At 39.4% G+C, this 22,156-nt stretch overlaps 1 protein-coding gene across 1 annotated transcript in view; it reads left to right on the top strand.

The window, feature by feature from the left end:
- Nucleotides 1–21,599, top strand: part of SNX27 (sorting nexin 27) — an 81,549-nt gene extending 59,950 nt beyond the window's left edge. The window contains 7 exon segments of the mRNA XM_037501347.1: nt 1,171–1,249; nt 5,017–5,180; nt 11,208–11,297; nt 19,312–19,461; nt 19,735–19,863; nt 20,261–20,320; nt 21,468–21,599. Of these exon segments, the coding sequence (XP_037357244.1) occupies nt 1,171–1,249; nt 5,017–5,180; nt 11,208–11,297; nt 19,312–19,461; nt 19,735–19,863; nt 20,261–20,320; nt 21,468–21,515 (720 nt within the window). The 3' untranslated portion in view covers nt 21,516–21,599.
- Nucleotides 21,600–22,156: the final 557 nt, after the last annotated feature.

The raw sequence follows: 22,156 nt of genomic DNA, 5'->3' as shown, positions 1-22,156 counted from the left end.
GTGGATATTGATGGTGATAAATCTTAGGACATAGAGGTCATTTGGATCATCTGAAAAACACAAGAATAATTCGTGAAGCGTGAATGAAATTGACAAGTAGTGTTTTTTTAAATCTTTTTTTAAAAGATTTTATTTTTATTTATTTATGCATACAAGAACTGGGGTGTAGGCTAGAGGTGCAAGGGTTGAGAAAATTCACCAGAGACAGAGTGGGGAGCAGAATAGGTGGATATATTGAAATACACCGCTGAGGGGAGCAGTGGGCAAGACAGGAGAGGTCTGCTGTGCCGTGTGGGCCACTTCCCTGGCCGGGCATCAAACTCATGTCCCAGTGACTGGCACTAGCTTGATAGAGCTGAGACTTTATCCCCTGCACCACCAGGAAGGCCCGACAAGTAGTATTTTAAGCTCAAGATCCAAGATAATAGATCTTGCATATTAACAACCTGTATGAAATGTGGCTGAATGTGTGATACTGTGTATTTAAGAACATTTTTTCCTTAAGATCTGTATTTATTAAGCACATTTTTTTTAAGATTTTTTTAAAAACTTATTTATGCATGTAAGAACCGGGGTCTAAGCCAGTGGTGTGTGGGAGGAGGATAGGATTCACCAGACACAGAGTGGGGAGCAGAACAGGCTGATTTACTGTAACATACTGCTAAGGGGAGCAGAAGCAAAAGAGGTGAGGTTTGCTGTGCCATGTGGGTTAGCTTCCTGGCCGGGGATCAAACTTGGGTAGCAGTGGAAATAGCGTGATAGCACTGAGACTTAATCCCTGTGCCATTACTGAGGCCCCAATTAAGCACATTTATTGTAAGTGCTATTTAAAAAGACCCTTGAGGGATGAAGTCCTACTTCAGAAAGGAAAGCTGATGTTTAATTGTCTCTCCTGATCAGCTTGAATTGGAGTGGATAAACTCAATCAGAGTTTATAACTGTTTGAGTCAAATACAGATTTTACCCTTTTTTTAACACATACTGTATATACAAATGTATGTACACATACATATAAAGAAGAATAGCTAAGGATAATTAATTTATTTTTTGTGATAACGAGCACAACTGCTCTTTTCCTTCCCCTTCCACATGCGTACATATGTCTTTTTCCACAGCATTGTCTGATTTACTTTCCCTGAAACTAATCTATCTATCCTATTTATACTTTAGGCTATTGCAGCAAAGGTTGGCATGGACAGTACAACAGTGAATTATTTTGCCTTATTTGAAGTGATCAATCATTCCTTTGGTAAGTTTTGTTTTGAGGTATCTTATGCTGAAACTGTCAAAATTAAGCTCTCAGAAGCTATCAGATGGAACCAATTTGCCTAGAGGAGAAGAGCTTGAAGGTAGGGGAGAGCACACTTGTTGAGACTGTCTCCAACTAGCAGACCAGGCAGTTCTCATCAGGCCAAGTCTGAAAGGTGTCTGACAACTAGTGACCCTTTTTCTCTTTTGTAAATTATAAGTTACCTAAACTTAGTAGATAATTTCATGAAGTTCTTTTACATCAGAGGTTCAAAATGAATATACTCCTGTGAAACCACCTTAAAAAGAGGGGATGTTCTATTTAGCCACAACTTGTTTTAGTGTGCTTTCTGCTTTTTGTAAATTTTTGAATTATTAGTTATGGCAGGTTACAAAATCAACATAACAAAAATCCGTGACTTCTATATACAACTCGAAGCAGCGGTAATTAAGATAATTCCATTTATATAAAATTGCTTCAAAAAAATTAAATACCTGGGAATCAACCAAACAAAAGAGGTGACAGAGCTATATAACAAGAACTAGAAGATGTTATTAAAGGGCTTAGTGACATAAAGAGATGGAAGGACATCCCATGCTCATGGATAGGGGTGTATCAATGTAATGAAATGACTGACTTATCTAAAATGGTGCACAAATTTAATGTAATCCCCATCAAAATGCCAGTGATATTTTTCAAAGATATTAGAAGGAATTGAAATGTTATATGGAACCACAAAAGGTCTCACATTGCAAAAGCAATCCTGAGTAAAAAGGAGAGAAATGGAGGTACCATGTTACATGACTTGAAGCTTTACTATAAAGAAACAGTATTAAAAAAAATATGGTGTTGGCACAAAAATAAATCCATGGACCAGTTGAACAGTATCAAAAAGTCCAGAAATAAATCCACTCCTATGCTTAACCTATAATAAAAATTCATGATCACAAAATGGGGAAAAGACATTCTCCTTAATAAAGGATGCTGGAAACATTGGAAAGCCACACAAAAATAAAGTCCAAATGGAGTAAAGATTTACATGTAAATCTAAAACACATAGAAGAAAACTTTGGCGATACATTCCACAATATCAATAATAAAGATTTTTAGTACAACTCCTATGGCAAGGGAATTACAAACAAAAATAAACAATTGGGATTACTTCAACTTAAAAAGCTTGTGTAACCGCAAAAGAAAATACAAGATCATTAAACAGACACCCTACTGAATGGGAAAAAATATTTAAAAAGTATATAACTGATAAAGGATTAATACCCACAATATATAAGAAACTCACACAGTTCAACAACAAAAAGACAGCCCAATTGGATGGGCAGCACATATGAACAGATAGCTCACTAAAGAGGATATCCTACAAGACCAAAAGACATGAAAAATGTTCATCATCACTCCTAATAAGAGAGATGAAGATTAAAATTACATTGAGATACCATATTACACCCATGAGAATGGTACATATCAAAGAGATCCCCAATAACAGTGCTGGAGAGAATGTGGAGAAAAAGGAACCCTGTTACACTGTTGGTAGGAATGTGAACTGGTACAATCATTACGGAAAGAAATCTCAATTTACCCTATATAATTAAAAATAGAAATATTGTATGACCTAGCAGTCCCACTCTTGGGCATATATCCACAGAATATGAAAACTTCAACAAAAAAGAAAACTATCTTTTCCATAATATTTATAGCAGCAATAGTTACAATAGCTAGAACATGGAAGCAGCCTAAGTCTCCATCAGTAGACAAATGATTCAAAAGATGTGGTACATACATGCCGTGGAATATTACATAGCCATAAGAAAAGATGAAATGCAGCCATTTTCAACAAAATGAAGGGAATTTTAAAAAATTCTATGCAGCAAAACAAGTCAGAACAATAAAAACCAATATTAGACCTTTATATAACAGGTAATATGACAATGAAAAAACACTTTCTAAAACTGGTGGACGTCAACAAACATCCTGAGGGCTCTGAGATTAAGTGGGAAGGGAGAGAAAGGGATAAGGAGACACAAATATTGTGTTGGGGGGGGCAAATATTTAAAAATAGCTTTTTGTTTTCAGGAATTAGAGATCCATTGCTTTTAAAAGCCTTGGCTTTAACACATTATAATATATCAATACATGGTAGCAGGAAATTTCTCATATTTTATTTCATCAAAGCTAAAAGATGGTGGTAACAATGGTTGCTTTAAGACCACCAAAGGGAGAAACTCATCTGAGGACTTGCTCTGGATGACATAGATTATCTACAGTGTGTGGGGCTTCTCCACATCATATGTAAATATGGGCTAAAGCTAGAAATGAGAGTTAATATTGATTGGTTAGACTCTTCATCCCAGAAAGGACGAGTTAGTAGGTTGGGGTTGCTTTGTTGACAGAGGATCAAGATAGAATACCTTTAATTCCTCCTAAAGCAGCCATCTCCATTTTTTTTTTTTTAAGATTTTTTTTTTTATTTATGCATACAAGAACGGGGGTATACAAGCCAGAGATGTGGTGGGTGAGAGGATTCACCAGAGACAGAGCGGGGAACAGAACAGGCAGACTGACTGAAATACACTGCTGAGGGGAGCAGCGGGTGAGACAGGAGAGGTCTGCTGCGCCATGTGGGTAGCTCTCTGGCTGGGGATTGAACTCATGCTGCAGAGGCTGTGGATAGCTTCACAGTGCTGTAATTAGCCCCTTGCGCCACCAGGGAGACCCCCTCTTACTATTTTTCTTCCCAACTTCCTCCCGTTAATTAGGCATCTATAAATGTTACGAAGTCTTACTAGGGAGCCAGGGTACTTGGATTCTAATCCTCTAAGTTTTAGTAAATAAATAATATGAGCAATATTAAATCTATCTTTTACAATGTTAGAAAGTTAAGAAAACATCAAGTGAAGAAAACCGGACTTTCCCAAAAAATGCTGTATAAATTTTTTTTTTTTATTTTAAAGATTTATTTATTTGTTTATTTATTTATTTATACAAGCACTGGGTACAGTTAGAAGCGCGGGAGGGTGAGAGAATTCACCAGAGCCAGAGCGGGGAACAGAACAGACAGACCGATGAAACACACTGCTGAGGGGAGCAGCGGGCAAGGCAGGAGAGGTCTGCGCGCCATGTGGGACCCTCACTGGCAGCCGGGGATCGAACCGGCGCTGCAGAGGCTGTGGCAGCTTCGCAGCCCAGCACTCAACCGCTGCGTCACCAGGGGAGGCCCTAAATATTAGTAGCAGTATTGTTTTGTCCTGTTTGTACATTGGTAGGAAGAGGAAGTAATGTTACTCAGAAGACACTTGTCATTTTGATGAGTGCTTTAAGGTTGAGGGGTGGGGCTGTCCTTTCATCTCTTAAAAATAAAGGCATTTCATTAAGTATTGCCACATGAAAGAATGAATGCACCATAGCTGGGTAAGAAAAGACACTTTCTTTAAAGATCTGTTCACTGTAACTTACCAGGTAGTGGGTAGATACTAACTGAGTTTGTCTGCAGAGTCTGTCTGCAGAGTCAGCATGTTAACTGAAGGGCCTGTCATTCAGGTAATAGATTTTAGTCCATTTGAGGCTCGACTGGCCATACACATAGTAAGAAGGGCTCGATTTGACTAGATAAATGGTTATTTTGTGATCCAAAGGCAGACTTCCTTGATGGATCTAAACTTCTGTTCTGGTTAATGATAACCATAATTTTTTATGCTGGAGAAATTTGTATATATTTTTTCAGTCTAGATTTCTTTGTTTTGTTTTTTCTTCAGTACGTAAACTGGCCCCTAATGAATTTCCTCATAAGCTCTACGTCCAGAATTACACATCAGCTGTGCCAGGTACCTGCCTGACCATTCGAAAGTGGCTTTTTACAACAGAAGAAGAAATTCTCTTAAATGACAATGACCTTGCTGTTACCTACTTCTTTCATCAGGTAAGTAAATTGCTCTTCCTAGAAAAGGCCTGATTTCTTTTTCTGTTTGTATGTAGTGAGTAAGTTGCCAATATAATGTAAATCCTTAGGTAAGCTTCTTTGTCTCCTGGATCTTTCTTAAATTTTTAAAGTGCTCTGTCCCATTTTACAAAAGATAAATTTAAGAAGTGAAGATTCCCTCAAATTTAAAATATATTATTATTATCTTAAGCAACAGAAAATGAGCTCTATAGCTATATAACTTTTCAAAAACTTTCATCAAAATTACACATACAGGGCCTCCCCAGTGGCGCAGCAGTTGAGTGCTGGGTTGTGAAGCTGCCCACAGCCTCTGCAGTGCCAGTTCGATCCCTGGCCACAGGGCGAGGGTCCCACATGGCACGCAGAACTCTCCTGCTGCCCGCTGCTCCCCTCAGCAGTGTATTTCATCACTCTGCCTGCTCTGCTCTCCCCTCTGGCTCTGGTGAATTCTCTCACCTTCCCGCGCTTCTGACTGTACCCAGTGCTTGTATAAATAAATAAATAAATCTTAAAAAAAAAAAAATGCATCCTGTTCTCAGGAGGCTTGTAATTTAAAAAAAAAAAAAAATTCACATACATAGTGTAAAGCATCAAATAGCACCACACAGGTTATTATGAAAAATGGTAGTTGCTCTCACTTACCACATCTCCCCCCATAGGTAACCATGCTCACTTTTTTTAGCTTTGTTTTTTTTGTTGTTGTTTTGACCTATATTTACTTTTATGTCTCTAGTATACTGTAGTTACATAACATACTATTAATCATAAATTGTCATTATATAATAAATTTAGTAATATAATTTAGTACGTTGCTCTCACTGTATCTCAATTTTCCACTGTAGATGTGGTTTTTATCTCTATCCTCCCTCATTCCCACTACATACCCATATTTCTCTTCATCTTTTTTTTATTTTAAGATTTATTTATATATGTATACAAGTACTGGGATACAGGCCAGAGATGCGGGGGTTGAGAGGATTCACCAGAGACAGAGTCGGGAGCAGAACAGGTGGATTGACTGAAATACTCTGCTCAGGGGAGCAGCAGGCAAGGCAGGAGAGATCTGCGGTGCCATGTGGGTATCTCCCTGGCCGGGGATTGAACTCGTGCTGCAGTGGCTGTGGATAGCTTCATAGGTTGAGGCTTAACCCCTTGCGCTACCAGGGAGGCCCTCTACATTCTCTTAATAAAATCAGACTACTGTAATAGTTTTAGATTAATACTCAGCATTTACATTACTGTGACTATAAATAATTAATATAGCAGAACCTTGTCATGAATACTTGCTTTCCACTTCCTTTATAACATTTTGTAATTCTTTATAAGATATCCTGTTACTATTCTAATTGAATTTTTGTTGATTTTATAATTTAAGTGAAGAATCATTTTTATTAAATGTCATATTCCCAGCTGATGCATAATGTTCCTATTTTATTCAATTTCTTTTCCATTTCCTCAAATAAAGTTGTAGTTTTCCATCTTACATAGTCCCCTTAAGTTAATTTAAGCATTTTATATTTTTATTGCTATTATGAAATATTTTGATGGAGTGGAAAAATCATTAGCTAGGCGTCAGAATATCTGGTTGAAGCTCAAGCTCCACATTGGGTAAATCTTGGCATAAATTTGCTGAAATCTGTCTTCTGACCTGTTAAAGGACAGTAGTAGTACTTCCCTTTTAAAAATGAGTATCTACATGTAAACAGGGCAGAATATGTGAAATGACTTTTTGTTTTTGTTTTTGTTTTTTTTAGATCTATTTATTTATGCATACAAGAACTGGGGTATAAGCCAGAGGTGTGGGGGCTGAGAGGATTCACCAGAGACAGAGTGGGGAACAGAACAGACAGATTGACTGAAGTACACTGCTGAGGGGAGCAGTGGGCGAGACAGGAGAGGTCTGCTGTACCATGTGGGTGGCTCCCTGGCCAGGAATCGAACTCATGCTGCAGCGGCTGCAGATAGCTTCATAGGTTGTATCTTAACCCCTTGATCCACCAGGGAGGCCCTGAAAAGACTTTTTGAATTATAAAATAGTAAAAGTAAAACACTTTTACTTTTAAAAATATAAACTATAAATACAGAAAAGTTGTTACTTTTCTAGCAGAGTAATCATACCTAGCAACATTGCTAAATTCTCCTGTTGCCGGAGATGAATTGTTAACAGCTTTATTGAGGTGTAATTGGCATACAATAAACTACATATCTAAAAAATATACTTTGATAAGTTTTTTACTTTCAACCATTTTTTAAGTGTACAGTTCATTGGTGTTAAGTGTATTCATATTCTTTTGCAGTTGATTCCCAGAACTTTTTCTTTTTTTTTTTTTTTAATTTTATTTATTTATACAAGAATCGGGATACGGACCAGATGTGCGGGAGGGTGAGAGGATTCACCGGAGACAGAGTGGGGAACAGACCAGGGAGACTGACTGAAATACACTGCTGAGGGGAGAAGCGGGCGAGACAGGAGAGATCTGCTTGCCATGTGGGTATCTCCACGTCCAGCAGGGATCAAACCGGCACTGCAGAGGCTGCGGATAGCTTCACAGCGCTGCGCTCTACTGCCTGTGCCACCAGGGAGGCCCTAAACTTTTTCATCTTAAAAAACAAGTTCTATACCCATTAAATCACTCATTTTCCCCTCCCCAGTCCCTGGCAACCACCATTCTACTTTCTTTTTCTGTTGACTTTGACTGTTTTAGATCCCTGATTTAAGTGCATACAGAGTTTGTCTTTTTGTGACTGGCTTATTTCACTTAGCATAATCTCCTGAAGGCTCATACATGTTGTAGTACAGAACAGCGTTTCCTCCTCCTTAAGACTGGATAATAATACTCCATTGTGTATGTATGCCGCATTTGTTTATTTATCTGTGAATGGATATTTGGGTTTCTTCTACCTCTTGGTTGTTAAGAATAATTGTTATTATACACATGGGTGTGTAAATATCTCTTCAACATCCTGCTTTTAATATACCCAGAAGTGGGATTACTGGATCAGATGTTAATTCTATTTTTAATTTTTTGAGGAACTATCGTACTGTTTTTCATAGAGGCTGCGCATTTCACACTTCCAGCAGTATACAAACATTCAAATGATTTTTTGATTGGGTAACCATTGTGCCTTTTGGGAAAACTATTAAATTTTTCCTTTACTTTTATTTATTTTCGGTTACATATTTTGATGGTGGGAATACCTAATGGATTTCATTGATTCTAAGATGCCATTGATTGTAAGGTGCACTGTTATCTTATGTATTGCTAAGAAGAAAAAATAGCTACTAGTTAAATTGGCCCACATTGGTGCATCTTAGTTTGAGACATGATAAAATGTGAAAGAATGCGTACCTTAAAATCAATGCAATATTTAATAATGAGCCGTACTCCTAAAAAGCATAAGGTCAGAATTCATGGGGAATATTTAAAATCTTACTAAACCTAGTGCAGTGAACACGCATATGCATTTAAGCTGCTGCTTTCTATAAACTCTCTAAAATAATGGTAAAGGAATTTTAAAAGCCTAAATTCTGTAAGGATAAAGAGAAAAGATGAGGATAATATAGCAGATGAGAATAGTCAACATTTTTTACTAAATCATTGTTTAAATGAATGGAGAGAGGTTTTGGTTGAAACAAGAATTGGTGGTAGGCACCTGGAAAGTTACGACAAAAATATGTGGTAGTTAGTTAACATGGAAAAAAAGTTGTACAAGAAAGGAAGTCATAGTATAATACATGGTTTAGTTGTGAACAGTCTTTACATGCTTACAGTAATATATTGATTACAATAATACTGGCTATATACAGTAATACTGGATATATTATTGAGAGATAGGAGGAAGAGAAAGAAATGTTTTGGTGGTTTAAGAAGGTAAACTAAGAAGTTTAACTAAAACTTAGTCTTTTTAACACAGCAAGTCAACAATGTCCAAAATTGAAAAGGGACTTTTTAGTGTATATTTTAAGCATGTACATCTTTTACTTTAATGAAAAGATCTTTAAGGAAAAAAGGAATCTAGTGTTGTGATATTTCTATATTTCCACCTAGTACTAATTGAGCAATCCAATCATGATTAGAAATGAGAGGGGAGGGCCTCCCCTGGTGGTGCTGGCGGTTGAGCACTGAAGCTGTCTGCAGCCTCTGCAGTGCTGGTTTGATCCCCACTGGCCAGCAAAGGTCCCACATGGAAGCAGACCTCTCCTGTCTCGCCCACTGCCCTACTCAGCAGTGTATTTCATCAGTCTGCCTGTTCTGTTCCCCGCTCTGTCTCTGGTAAATCCTCTTACCCTCCCGCGCATCTGGCCTGTACGCTGGTTCTTGTGTAAATGAATAAATAAATCTTTAAAAAAAAAATGAAATGAGAGGGGAGAACATTTTTACTGCCCCACATTAAAATATTCCACTTAGAGTTGCTGGAAAAGATGTTTACTCTGCTGCATCTCTGCTGTTAAGAGTCAGATACGGTCCTGGGTATTGGGGATATGAGCAGTATATTATTTTTATTGGCTTTCAGAAAAAACCTGAGTTCAATGTAACACTTAAGTCATCTTTGAAACTGAGTAGATGTTTCCCTAGTTTATTTCTCTCCCAGATTTCTAATAATTGGTTTAAATATGGTCAGGGGCAGCCAGGGTCTTCTGGTGATAAGTAGCAGTGTTAAGGTTCTTCAGGACATTGGCAGCTCTTACTGAGCATCCCCTCTGTGAATACAATGCTCTGTGCCTAGGTGAGCCCTCATTTGTCTGTCTAGGATTGGGGAGTGATTGCATAATCTTTGCATTAGGTATTCTCAGGGAGAACATTAGTTAATATCCTTGTGTGGTTCTTAGAAGAACCTAACAGTAAATAATGCTGAGAAATAACCACACACACCCATTTTGTACAACTCTTAACATCTGTTACCTCATTTTGTTATCTGTCAATGAGATGAGTATTGTTTCTGTTTTACAGATTGAGAGGGTTTAAGTGATTGATTAAAGTACACATGGATAGGTGGTAAACTAGAAGTTGAACTAATCGCGCGACTTCAGTCCTGAATTCATTCTGTTCTGCAAATACTTTCCCTTAACAGACAATGGGAGTAATTTCTACATTAAGGAAATGGATAGTCTCTTGATGAAGGTTTAAGTAAACACACGCCTGGTGCCTACATAATTACCTTTGCAGTAACTGAGTACTCTGGACAGATCTTTCTAGATCTGGGTATAGTCATGCCTTTTATCAAGTCCTGTCAGGAGTTTTTTCTGTCATGGTTTCAGATTCATCACTTCTCTCTTCCTACTACTATTGCTGTACTAATTGTTGTACTTTAAGGATTTGTTCACTTCCTGTTTAAAGTACCTCAGCATCATTGGTCTCCCATTTCACTCTTTCCTTAGTTTAGTTCCTTTAACACTAATACACAGATCAGTTTTTCTTTTTTTAAAAAAAAATATTTCTTTAACTCCCTTCAGACCTTAATTGTAAATTCCTGTGCCTACTTCTTGGGTCTTTTGTAATCTGTCATTGACCTATCTGTCCAAGATTATTTTTCATTGTACCCTATTATGTACCATTCAAATCAGTTACACCTATCTACAGATTATATTTAAGGTCAAACCCTGATAACTACAGATGACAGTAAACTCTTCTGTTCTGACTGCATATGTCACTGTTGTCTTGTTCCTTCACTGTTAACCTTTAATATATGGTATTATATATACTTTCGGTGTTTTCCAACTGTTTTCCATGTATAAATTAATGGGACTTGAAATCTTTTAACACAAGAAACCAGATCTCTCAGGTGGCTGGAACAAACCGTAAGTGACATGTCAAATACTCTTTAAATGCTACTTATTTATATCCATGTGGCAGAGTTTGTTTAGATGATGATGCTATTCTAAATGGATGAGTTATTCTGAAAATGAATCTTTTTTTTTTAAGATGTTTTTCTTTGTTTTTATCTAGTATGTATTTGATAATGATTTTTATTTACCTTTCTTCCCTGCCTTTGTTTTGCTCACAGGCTGTTGATGATGTGAAAAAAGGTTATATCAAAGCAGAAGAAAAGTCCTACCAATTACAGAAGCTATATGAACAAAGGAAAATGGTCATGGTAGGATTATGTCCCCATAAGCTCTTTATAAAATATCCTTTCTTTTCTCTTAAACCTGTCATTCCACACATTTTGGAAAGATGTTGCAACCTGGTCAGTGGCTGAACTAATTAAAAAGAAAGGGAAAGGATATAAACCTTAATGTAAACTCCATTGTGTTCCTTCATTTAGCATGCAAAACTCTTATATTGCTATACATAGGTATGTAACTTCATTATTAATAATCAAACAGTACTTTTTAAATAAAAAATTCTAAATCAAGACATGCATACTATTACAATATAATAAAGATAAGAGTCTCTAAGAATTGATACTCGGGGCCTTCCTGGTGGCGCAAGGGGTTAAGCACTGCACTGTGAAGCAATCCGCAGTCTCTGCAGCACGAGTTGGATGCCCCAGCCAGCCAGGGATTAACCCATATGGCGCAGCAGACCTCTTCTGTCTCGCCCACTGCTCCCCTCAGCAGTGTTTTTCAGTCCGTCTGCCTGTTCTGCTCCCTACTCTGTCTGGTGAATCCTCTTGCCCTTCGCACATCTGGCCTGTACTCCAGTTCTTGTATGCATAAATAAATAAATCTTAAAAAAAAAAAAAAAGAATTGATACTCGATTTTTTAAAAATTTATTTATTTATGCATTCAAGAGCTGGGGTGCAGGCCAGAAATGCAGGGGGTGAGAGGATTGACCAGAGACAGAATGGGGAGCAGAACAGGCAGATCTACAGAAATACACTGCTGAGGGGAGCAGTGGGCAAGACAGGAGAGCTCTGCTTCACCGTGTGGGTCACCTCCCTGGACAGGGATTGAATTCATGCTGCAGTGGTTGCAACGGATAGCTTCATAGTGCTGTGTCTTAACCCCTTGCACGCCCAAGAAGGCCCCTGATACTCAATTTTTTTTTAAATATTTATTTATTTATACAAGCACTGGGGTACAGTCAGAAGCACAGGAGGGTGAGAGAATTCACCAGAGCCAGAGCGGGGAATAGAACAGGCAGACTGACGAAATACACTGCTGAGGGGAGCAGCGGGCAAGACAGTAGAGGTCTGTTGCAGCATTTGGGACCCTTGCCGTTGGCCGAACAGGCGCTGCAGAGGCTGCAGGCATCTTAGCAGCCGAGCGCTCAACCGCTACGCCACCAGGGGAGGCCCTGATACTCAAATTTTTTTTTTTTAATTTTTTTTTTTATAGAGGCATGTTTTATTTATTTATTTGTTTGTTTGTTTGTTTTGTTTATACATGCACTGGGTACAGTCAGAAGTGCGGGAGGGTGAGAGAATTCACCAGAGCCATAGCGGGGAGCAGAGCAGGCAGAAGGACCAAAGTACACTGGTGAGGGGAGCAGCGGGCGGCAGGAGAGGTCTGCGTGCCATGTGGGACCCTCCTCTGGTGGCCGGGGAGCAGCCGGGGATCGAACCGGTGCCGCAGAGGCCGCAGGCAGCTTCACAACCCAGTGCTCAACCGCTGCGCCACCGGGGAGGCCCTATGATACTCAATTTTTAACACAGGAACTGTTAGCACTTTGAGCACTTTTCTGTGGTAGGAAATCTCTGTTGATGAGAGTGACTATCATGATTTCCATCCAGTGTTTAGTTGAAACTTCAGATGTAGGGCCTTCTGGTCAAGCGTTTTGGTGATATCATCTTGTTGGAACATTCATTGTATCCCCAGGAGTGGCAGCTTTCTATAAGCTTGATGAACAAAGAAAGGATGCATAGGCAGATTTCTACAGAAATTTTGGCTCCATTAAAGATTTTGAAAAGATGTGGGAGGATGATATCTTTCAGACTACAAAGTGATCTTGAAACATAAACGATTTTTTAGCTTGGCTCCCATGGAAGTTTGTCACTGACCTGTCTTCCTGAACTAGGAAACATGAACATTTGGGCTTAGGAATAGTTTCTTTTGATAAATAAATAAATACTTTGGGGGGGGGGGGAATAATGTTAGTTGTGATTTTGCAATTGCAAAATCATTTGTTTTTACAACTTAAATCTCTGCAGTTGCATAAAACATTTATGCTCATTAATGCTTTAGTTAGTATGATATCCTTGAGATGTGCTGTTTGATTTGATACTACTAGCCTCGTATTGCTATCTAAATTTAATTTTAAATTCATTAAATAAAATGTCAAGCTCATTTTCTTCATCGCAGCAAGTTACATTGGAGAGGGCTACCTAGAATATTCCTTAAATGTTTTAAAATTACTTATCAGTTTGTGTCTACTGCAGGGATGGACATTGTCAAAAATAAAGTTTGTGAATAATACTTACAAAAACTTCTCATAGCATTTTAAAATTTCTTCCTTGGAAAATTTACAGTTAAAATTTCCAGTTAAAATATTTCATACAAGGTAGTAATTGCATTGGTCATGATTCTGATAAGGTCACTTGAATTTCTTTTGTACTTTCTGTGTACTTTTTAAGCTAATAGAATTCCATAAATGTTTAAGCATATTTCATACTCAATTTTGGTGACCCATGGAGAAACATCAATCTTATCAACTGCATTCCTGTTAACTGGGTGCTTACAAGACACAGATTTGACTTTTTATAAATTAGTTTTGTTGGAATAAGAGTGCAAACAAATCAGCCAAATTACACAAGGTTACTTAGCTGGACTTTATTAGCTCATAACCTTATGTCTAGCTGGGATAGTTATTTTATCACTTATGTGACAAAAAACCAGTAAGTATTTAGAAAATTCCCAAAGATCAGAGAATCATGTTCTCTACATACCAATGTTCTGTATACCAGCAGGCTGATAGAGACAACACAAAAATCTTTTAGATGGAATTGTCTTTATATTAGTACATGATTCTGACAACACAGCTGTATTTTTTTCAGTAAAAAGGGCCAAATACTAAAGGGCCATTAACCTCTTCATTAGTTCTTTGCCTTTATCAAAGTCAACAGAAATCAAAGTAGTTTCATAAGGGTTTCTGATAATGCCAAATGGAATAGTATTATTTCTTTGCATATATAGTATTTTAAACAGACTATCTATACATTAAACAAAAAATACTTGGACACCAAGTATGTGGGTAGGCACAGTGCAAGGTGTTTAAGAAATAAATCGTTTTGCAGCAAAATAAGGAAAATCTGGACTTAATAAGCATACTAATATGAAATCATTTCTAGAGTCACATTTGTGTCATAAAAGTACCCAGTTAAGAACTGGAATGCAGGTGATATGTTGATATATTTCTCCACGAGTCACCAAAATTTAGTATGAAATATGCTCAACTAACTTAAAAACCCAGTGCCAACATATAAATGTGTTTCCTCTCCATAATACTATGATCAGATTTTAAGAAAAATCCCACCAACATTTGCATTTTATTCAAATAAAATTTTATGTATTTAAGTATAATGTGTTTGAGGACATTAGTGAAGCCAGTAGTCAGGATCAGTACTCTGTAAGTTCTAGTGTATTGGATGGACCCTTGAAAGCTCATAGGTCTTGATACTCTTTATCTGTGGCAACTTAGTATGGTCTGTAGGCCTAAAATGAGGCCAGATCACTATGATTAATTGCCAGATCATGTGAGATCTTTAGTAATTCAACAAACTTCTCAGTTTTGGTTTTGTATGGGGATATTCATATTGCCAGCTACCAAGTAAAAGCTTAACCAAATTCTCCTCTAAGTTCTTGGTAATAAGTAGGCTTTGCCTAAGTTCCCAAATACAGAGGACAGTTTGTGTCTTTGCCATAGTTATGCCCAATGTGATTAAAAAAAGTGTTCTGATTATTTACAAAGTTAGACTGAATCTCACATTTGGATGGTTGAGAATTTTTTTTTAAACTCACAAAAATAACAGGCACATGTAAATCTTTTTTTTCTTATGTTGGAGTAGCCTGATTTTGCCATTGTTGAAATGACAATAACAAGTTTCTATGGTAGTGTTTCTCAGTGTAACTTTTAATGATTTTACACAAGTCATTGTTTCTCAAAGTATGATGCCCAGCTCAATTACATGGGGATCGCTTGTGAAGCCTGCTTCAAATGCAGATTTTTGGATCCCACCACATTCACTAAACCAGGATCTCTGGGGATAGAATCATTTAAGTCTTTTGTAAAAAGATTATTACAGACGTGTCCTGGTGATTTAGGTGCTTCAGGATCACTCCTCTAGGAGTTTGGGAGAGTTGGCTCCAAGGTTCCTCTCAGGCCCTTATTTCAGTTTCAGACCTGGTTTGACCCTTGGTGCAGGTTGTTTGTGAGAACAGAGAGTTCTCCAGAATCAGCCTCAACCCACTCACCTAAGTGTTCTGCTCTGTTAAGTACTGAGTTTCTGTGTTAATAACTGTCCTGTTGCTGTATTTACTTATCTTGCTGAACATTAAACATGCAGAAAATGTACCATGCTATATACCTTTTCTCTCCTCTTGCCTAATCTAAGTGGAATAAGAATCAAGGAAGGTAATTTAGGATGCATATTTAGCTACTCAAATTTACTCTGAAAGAAGAGTAGATAGAATCATTTTGTGTTTCAAATATATAATGACACACATAAATATGTTCGAAAACAAAATTCACTTTTCTTTTGGAAATTTTGATGTATGTAAATTTCTAAGTGTTTTCCTCTTATGCGTTGTGCAAATCCAGGAATGCAGAGGTTGCCCATTTACCGAGAAATGCTACCTGACCTGAGAGCTCTGAAAACCTTGTCTCCCCATGAGACTTTACCTCTGGCCTCACATCAAGGCCACAGGTGTCCTTAATTTTCACTCAGGTTATTTTTAGAACTTAGGCCATTAGGAAGGGCCCTGAAGGTCCTCTGGGACTACATTCTCAAATATGGAGGGATAAATCAGACTTTTGAGGCAAAAGGGAGAGAAACGGGCATTACGTGCCTGCGCCATGCAGAGCACTATGTGTGTATTCTCATTTCCTTCTTAAAACAACCTTGCAGGCCTTACCCCCACTTTACAGAGAGGTGGCGTTTGAGAGATCAAGGTTCCCATCCAAATCATATAGTTTGTCATAAGCGGAACTAGGATTTGAGCCCATTTCTGTCTGACTCCAGAGCACATGCTTTTCGCTAATTCAGAGAGCGCATGGCAGCGGTGTCCCATTTCCAGACGGCAGAGAGAACACACCCAGGTAGAAGGACCTATGCAGGATCACAGAGAGCTCAAGATAAGCCTGACTCCCTGTTGTTCTGGTCTTTCTAATCCCTCCCTTGGCTGCATGTTTCTCTCTCTTTGAAAAAAAAAATCTATACAGAACAGCTCCCAATTAGGACATGGCAGAAAGAGTTTCTTAAAAACAGTATATTCATGACTCAAATAGGAGGGTTTGTGGTCTGTTTATTATCTGTAAGTGCTTTTGGTTGTAGCACCAGGAGGACTCGTCTCCAGGCCCCGTGACACTCATGTGTCTGCAGAGGTCTTAGAGCAGGGTCTGCTGCTCTGGAGCCTGCAGAGTTTCCCAGGAATGTGTTAGGATGATAATTTGGATCAAGTGCTGGAGGCCTGATTGCAGGGCACTACGTTTTTTCTTTCAACATTTGATTGTAGGAATTTCAGTTACATAAAGAAAAGGAAAGAATAGTACATTTAGCCCCCATAGTTCCCATTATCCAGCTTCATTAACCTTCAACTTTCTGCCATTTGTGTTTCATCAGTTTCAGTCACATGCTTTTTTTCTCCTGGAGTTTTTTAGAGCAATTTCCATATACATCATCTTATGGAGTGTTCTTGAGAAAGTAGTTGAGCCCTCTGGCTAAAGATAATTAAAGCTTTAAAATTACTTTTATTTATTTATTTATTTATTTTTAAAGATTTATTTTTATTTATATAAGAGCTAGGGTACTGGCCAGAGTCGCGGGAGTGTGAGAGGATTCACTAGAGACAGAGCTGGGAGCAGAACAGGCAGACTGACCAAAGGCACTGCTGAGGGAGCAGCGGGCGAGACAGGAGAGGTCTGCTACACCATGTGGGATTCTCCCTGGCCGGCCAGGAATTGAACCGGCGCCTCGGAGGCTGCAGACAGTTTTACAGTGCGGCGCTCAACCCGCTGCGCCACCAGGGAGGCCCTAAAATTACTTTTTTTTAACTCTCATTTATTGAATACCTAATTACCGACAAAGTACTATACTAAATAATGCTTACAAATAACTGTATGATATTGGTGCTATTATTTTCCTTTTTGCAGAAGAGGAATTCAAGACTCCTGGGGTTCAGTGATTTGCTTGAGTTCAAGTTACTTGCCCCAGTTTACACAGTTAGGAACTGACGGGGCCAAGGAAGGATTCAAGCCCAGGGCAGTCGGTACCCTGGCTCTCAATTGCTCTTCCATGAATTGCTTCCTGCCCCAATCTTTGCTGCTTTTATAACCCCAGATGAGTTCTCTCTTATATACCACACTGCCTATCATATTTACAAAAGCGTATTGGCCAGGGATATCTTCTTCATAGTACTACTAGCAGGGCTAAGCAGTATTTTCATTTATCACTGATGGAGGAAGGATGATGATAAGGGGTGTTGAAGTAAGTGATAAAAGGAATAGGAAAGGGCCTCCCCGGTGGCGCAGCGGTTGAGCGCTGGGTTGCGAAGCTGCCCGAAGCCTCTGCAGTGCCAGTTCGATCTCCGGCTGCTCCCCGGCCACCAGAGGAGGGTCCCACATGGCACGCAGACCTCCCCTGCCGCCCTCTGCTCCCCGCTCTGGCTCTGGTGAATTCTCTCACCCTCCCGCGCTTCTGACTGTACCAAGTGCTTGTATAAATAAATAAATCTTTAAAAAAAAAAAAATAATAGGGAAAAGAAAAAAAACAAGAAAAATGATATAAGGGAGATATTGTGTACTTCTAAATTGACCCTGTGTGCTTGCTACTCTTTTGTAATTTTTTCTTCAGAGTTGCTATCATTTTAACTAAGCAGAAATATAAAGTTGGGAAGATAGTATGTGGCGTGCTTTTTGGTGGGACCCTTAAGTCTTCTCAGACAATTCATAGTGGCAGCAGCAAGGGTCTTAGGTGCCATTCATTGGTAGGTTGCCTGGTGTCCTTTTGTGCCTGTGTCACTTTTTCTTGGTAAGCCAGAAGGCAGCTCTCCAGTGTATTCTAATCTTCCTGCCCAGTGAGTTGCAATTAACAGGGTGCTGTACCTTTGTCTTCTCTCTCTGAAACTCTGCACCTGTCACCAATGTGCCTTGTTTTTCCAGGTACATTCTGAGAAGGAATGAGGACAGAGATGAGTCTTCTAGTTTTTTTCCCCTTATTATCTTTTCCCTATTTTATTCTTCTTCCCACTTGTTTTTGACGCCATCTCCTCTAAACTCAAAATCATGAGTTGAGTGAAAGAGGCCAGCATTAATTCTAGAGGAGAGGGGACAAGGGCGGAGTTAAATTCAGAAGTTCTGAGATCTCTGGAGTAGCATTGTACCTGTGAATGTTGTGTATGTCATTTGAGGGAGGTGTGTAACAGAGACCAGGGGTGATTTGTGGACTAGCTGGTGATGGAGAAAGGTCAGTGGCATGGGAATTAAACCTAGTTTCTAATTCCTGTCGGTCCACTTGTTACTTTAGGCAGGTGTCATATTACTCTGGGTTTCTGTAAAGTGACTAGCTTTTCAAGTCTCTTTCAACTTGCTTAATCCTCATCATAGATCATTGTAACCTTTCATTGGCAAATAGGTGGGGAAAAATACTAGTTCCCTTTCCTTAGGTAGAAGGAAAGATTCTGTTCCCATCTCTGAACAACGTAAAAGGGGAGTCCAGACAAAACGATACTGCGAGTTTCCTGCAAGTCCTAGGAGTCTTGCTTGCAATGTGTCCTTTGGCTTTATTTGTGTATCTTTTTTAAGTAGAGAAGGGGGAGAGTGTTACAAGCATGGAGGTAGATTGGAAGTGGGCTGAAAGGATCACCTTGGAGTCCCAACTTAGGGACTAGAGGCCAAGTTTCAGGTGCTGGGTGAGAGGATTCTCTCTGTTCTTTCTCTTGTGCCTCCTCAACTGCTCTTCATGGTGGTTTAGTGCCATGCTAACACTGTTTCCCTTTTCTTTGTACTCTAGTACCTCAACATGCTAAGGACTTGTGAAGGCTACAATGAAATCATCTTTCCTCACTGTGCCTGTGACTCTCGAAGAAAGGGGCACGTTATCACAGCCATCAGCATCACGCACTTTAAACTGCATGCCTGCACTGAAGAAGGGCAGCTGGAGGTGAGTGTGGGATTGGGGCAGTAGGACTCTGGGGCCACTCTGGTACTTGGCTGTGTTTTAATTCCTTCTTGGGGGCAAATAAAATCAGATTTTAACTGGGGACAATGAATAAACACTGATCCTCACCTTCATTGACAACTTACACAGACTTCTATGCTGCCAGTCTTCTCCCTGAGGTGAAGTGGACACCCCCATTCATTTCTCATCTGCCGCCTGGTTCAGAACCATCTTACCTAAGATCCCCAGCATTCTCTTACGTTCTTGTTCCCTTAGAACCAGGTAATAGCATTTGAATGGGATGAGATGCAGCGATGGGATACAGATGAAGAAGGAATGGCCTTCTGTTTTGAATATGCACGAGGAGAGAAGAAGCCTCGATGGGTTAAAATCTTCACACCATATGTGAGTGGTGGACCGTGAAGCATGGTTGGGGAAAGGTGACTGGGCTGAAAGTTCTCTGTAAGCTGAATGCATTAGATGGAGAGGGCAGTAGGGAATGGCAGTTGATTTTGAGCTCTGAATCTGCTGGAGTCCTAGAATCCCAGTTTCTTCCTGTCTTCTTCAGGCCCAACTAGGATTGGCAATTGCATAGTCCTCTTGACTCAAAGTTACCACTAGAAGGAGCCAGAGAATAATACATGGACCCAGCCTGGGGTTTGTGGTGCTTGTCAGGGTTTTTCTGTAGTCTGAGCGGGTTTGGAAATTGGGAGGACTGGGGCAGGAGTTGGAAGGCCCATTATTGCCCTGGGGTGCCCATCTTGAGAAGTCAGTGAGGCAATTTTTAATTTTTTGTTTTCAGTTCAATTACATGCATGAATGCTTCGAGAGGGTGTTCTGCGAACTCAAGTGGAGAAAAGAGGTAATTCTAAACAATCTAGAACTGATTTTTTTTCATTTAAATTCAGAGGCCTATGACAGCTACTTAGGAACCTCACTGCCACCTCTGTTCTTCTAGGAGTATTAGTTAGAGACTGGTTATCCCACGTGAGCCCAGGTAGTCTTCCAAAGAGGTTAGCCTTTGGCTCTTGAATGGACTGTGCAAAAATGCCCTGCTTCTTCTTCTTTTTTTTTTTTTTAATTAATTCATTTATACAAGAACCGGGATACAGGCCAGATGTGCGGGAGGGTGAGAGGATTCACCTGAGACAGAGCAGGGAACAGAACACTCAGACTGACGAAATATACTGCTGAGGGGAGCAGCGGGTGAGACAGGAGAGGTCTGCTGCGCCATGTGGGACCCTCACTGGCCTGCAGAGGCTGCAGACAGCTTCACAGCCTGCGCTCAACTGCCTGCACCACCAGGGGAGGCTAGCCCTGCTTCTTTTCTAGGGAGTGGCCACTCCAGGCTATTCCACCTCTTCTGACGTCATGAACCTTCCTCTGTAGTTTTTATGAAATCACTCTCTACATTGATCTTGACCCAGAAGGGCAGCTGCCCTCAGTTTTAACTGTTCTGACTGATGAGTCATGATGTTCTATCTAGGTGAACCAGGAATGTTGGGAGAGGAGAAGGGCGTAGGGGGAGGGGCTGGCTTCTGCTTTGCTGCTGTGTGTATGTGCCAGCGCTGGAGCAATAGTTGGAAGAGTCTCAGTAATTATCTATTTAATCTCAGGGAAAATGTTTCCAAGGTTTGGAAGGTAAGGTCAGGAATATGAACATTTATATTCTTGATATAGTAGTAGAAAGAACAGTAGGATCTGGGAATAAGATCCAGATTCTCTCACAGCTATTTTTTTTCTGTGTGAATTCTGGCAAAGCAGCCTCCCTGGATGTCAGCTTGCTTGTGTGTAAAATGGGAAGGTTGAATCATATAAGTAATCTGCACAGTCCCTCCCAGTTCTGAAAGGCTGTGATTTTAGATGGGAGGTTTTATCAAGAGAAGAGGCCATTTGGATTGAGTCATCCATTCAAACCTCCTCTGTTTCCATTTGAGGGGTTGCCTCCTCCAGCTGGGAGATGGGGACACCAAGGCTCCTTAGTAACTCTTCTCTTTTATTCCTTTCAGAACATTTTCCAGATGGCGAGATCACAGCAGAGGGATATGGCCACTTAGCCTTTCCTACTCCCTCTCCCTTCTCTTCACCCTCATCCTCTTATCCCTTTTCGTCTCCCATGTCAGACAGAGTAACCATTAACACAAAAGAAGAGGAAAAGGAAAAAAGTCATTATATTCAAAAGCCCTAAACTAAATATTATTAATAATCCCCCAGAATTTCATGTCTCTGGAATTGAGCTGGTAGAGAACAACAGATTGGTCAGCACCAGGAGTCAACTGAGTTAAGCCAGAAAAAAAAAATAAGCCCAAACCAACTCGTCAAAGGTATCTTTGTCCGTTCACCTGGGCCGCATACCCACAGACTCTCCTTGTACTATATTTTTGAAACTGGAACTATGAACTCCATCCATTTGCACTGTTCGGACATATATATGTATGTATGTAAAAATTATATATACACAAATTAGCTGCACGTATATACATATATATATATTTCTTTTTAAATTTCATATCGATGGCAGTATCTTTTTTAGCTTGTGTTTTTACACACCTTTCACTAGAATTCATGACTTCTCTCTTGCTCTCTTTATTTTGAAACAAACTTTAAAAAGGAAAAAAAAATATTACAGGGAAAATACCTCTCCTCATGAAGGACTCGAAAAAGTTTACAACCTGCTTGGGTTTTTTTCCCCTTTTTT

The sequence above is a fragment of the Talpa occidentalis genome, unplaced genomic scaffold (assembly GCF_014898055.3).
Source record: "Talpa occidentalis isolate TD23 unplaced genomic scaffold, MPIMG_talOcc4v2.1 talOcc4.9, whole genome shotgun sequence".
Lineage (NCBI taxonomy): Eukaryota > Metazoa > Chordata > Mammalia > Eulipotyphla > Talpidae > Talpa > Talpa occidentalis.
This window is presented reverse-complemented; position numbering and strand designations above follow the sequence as displayed.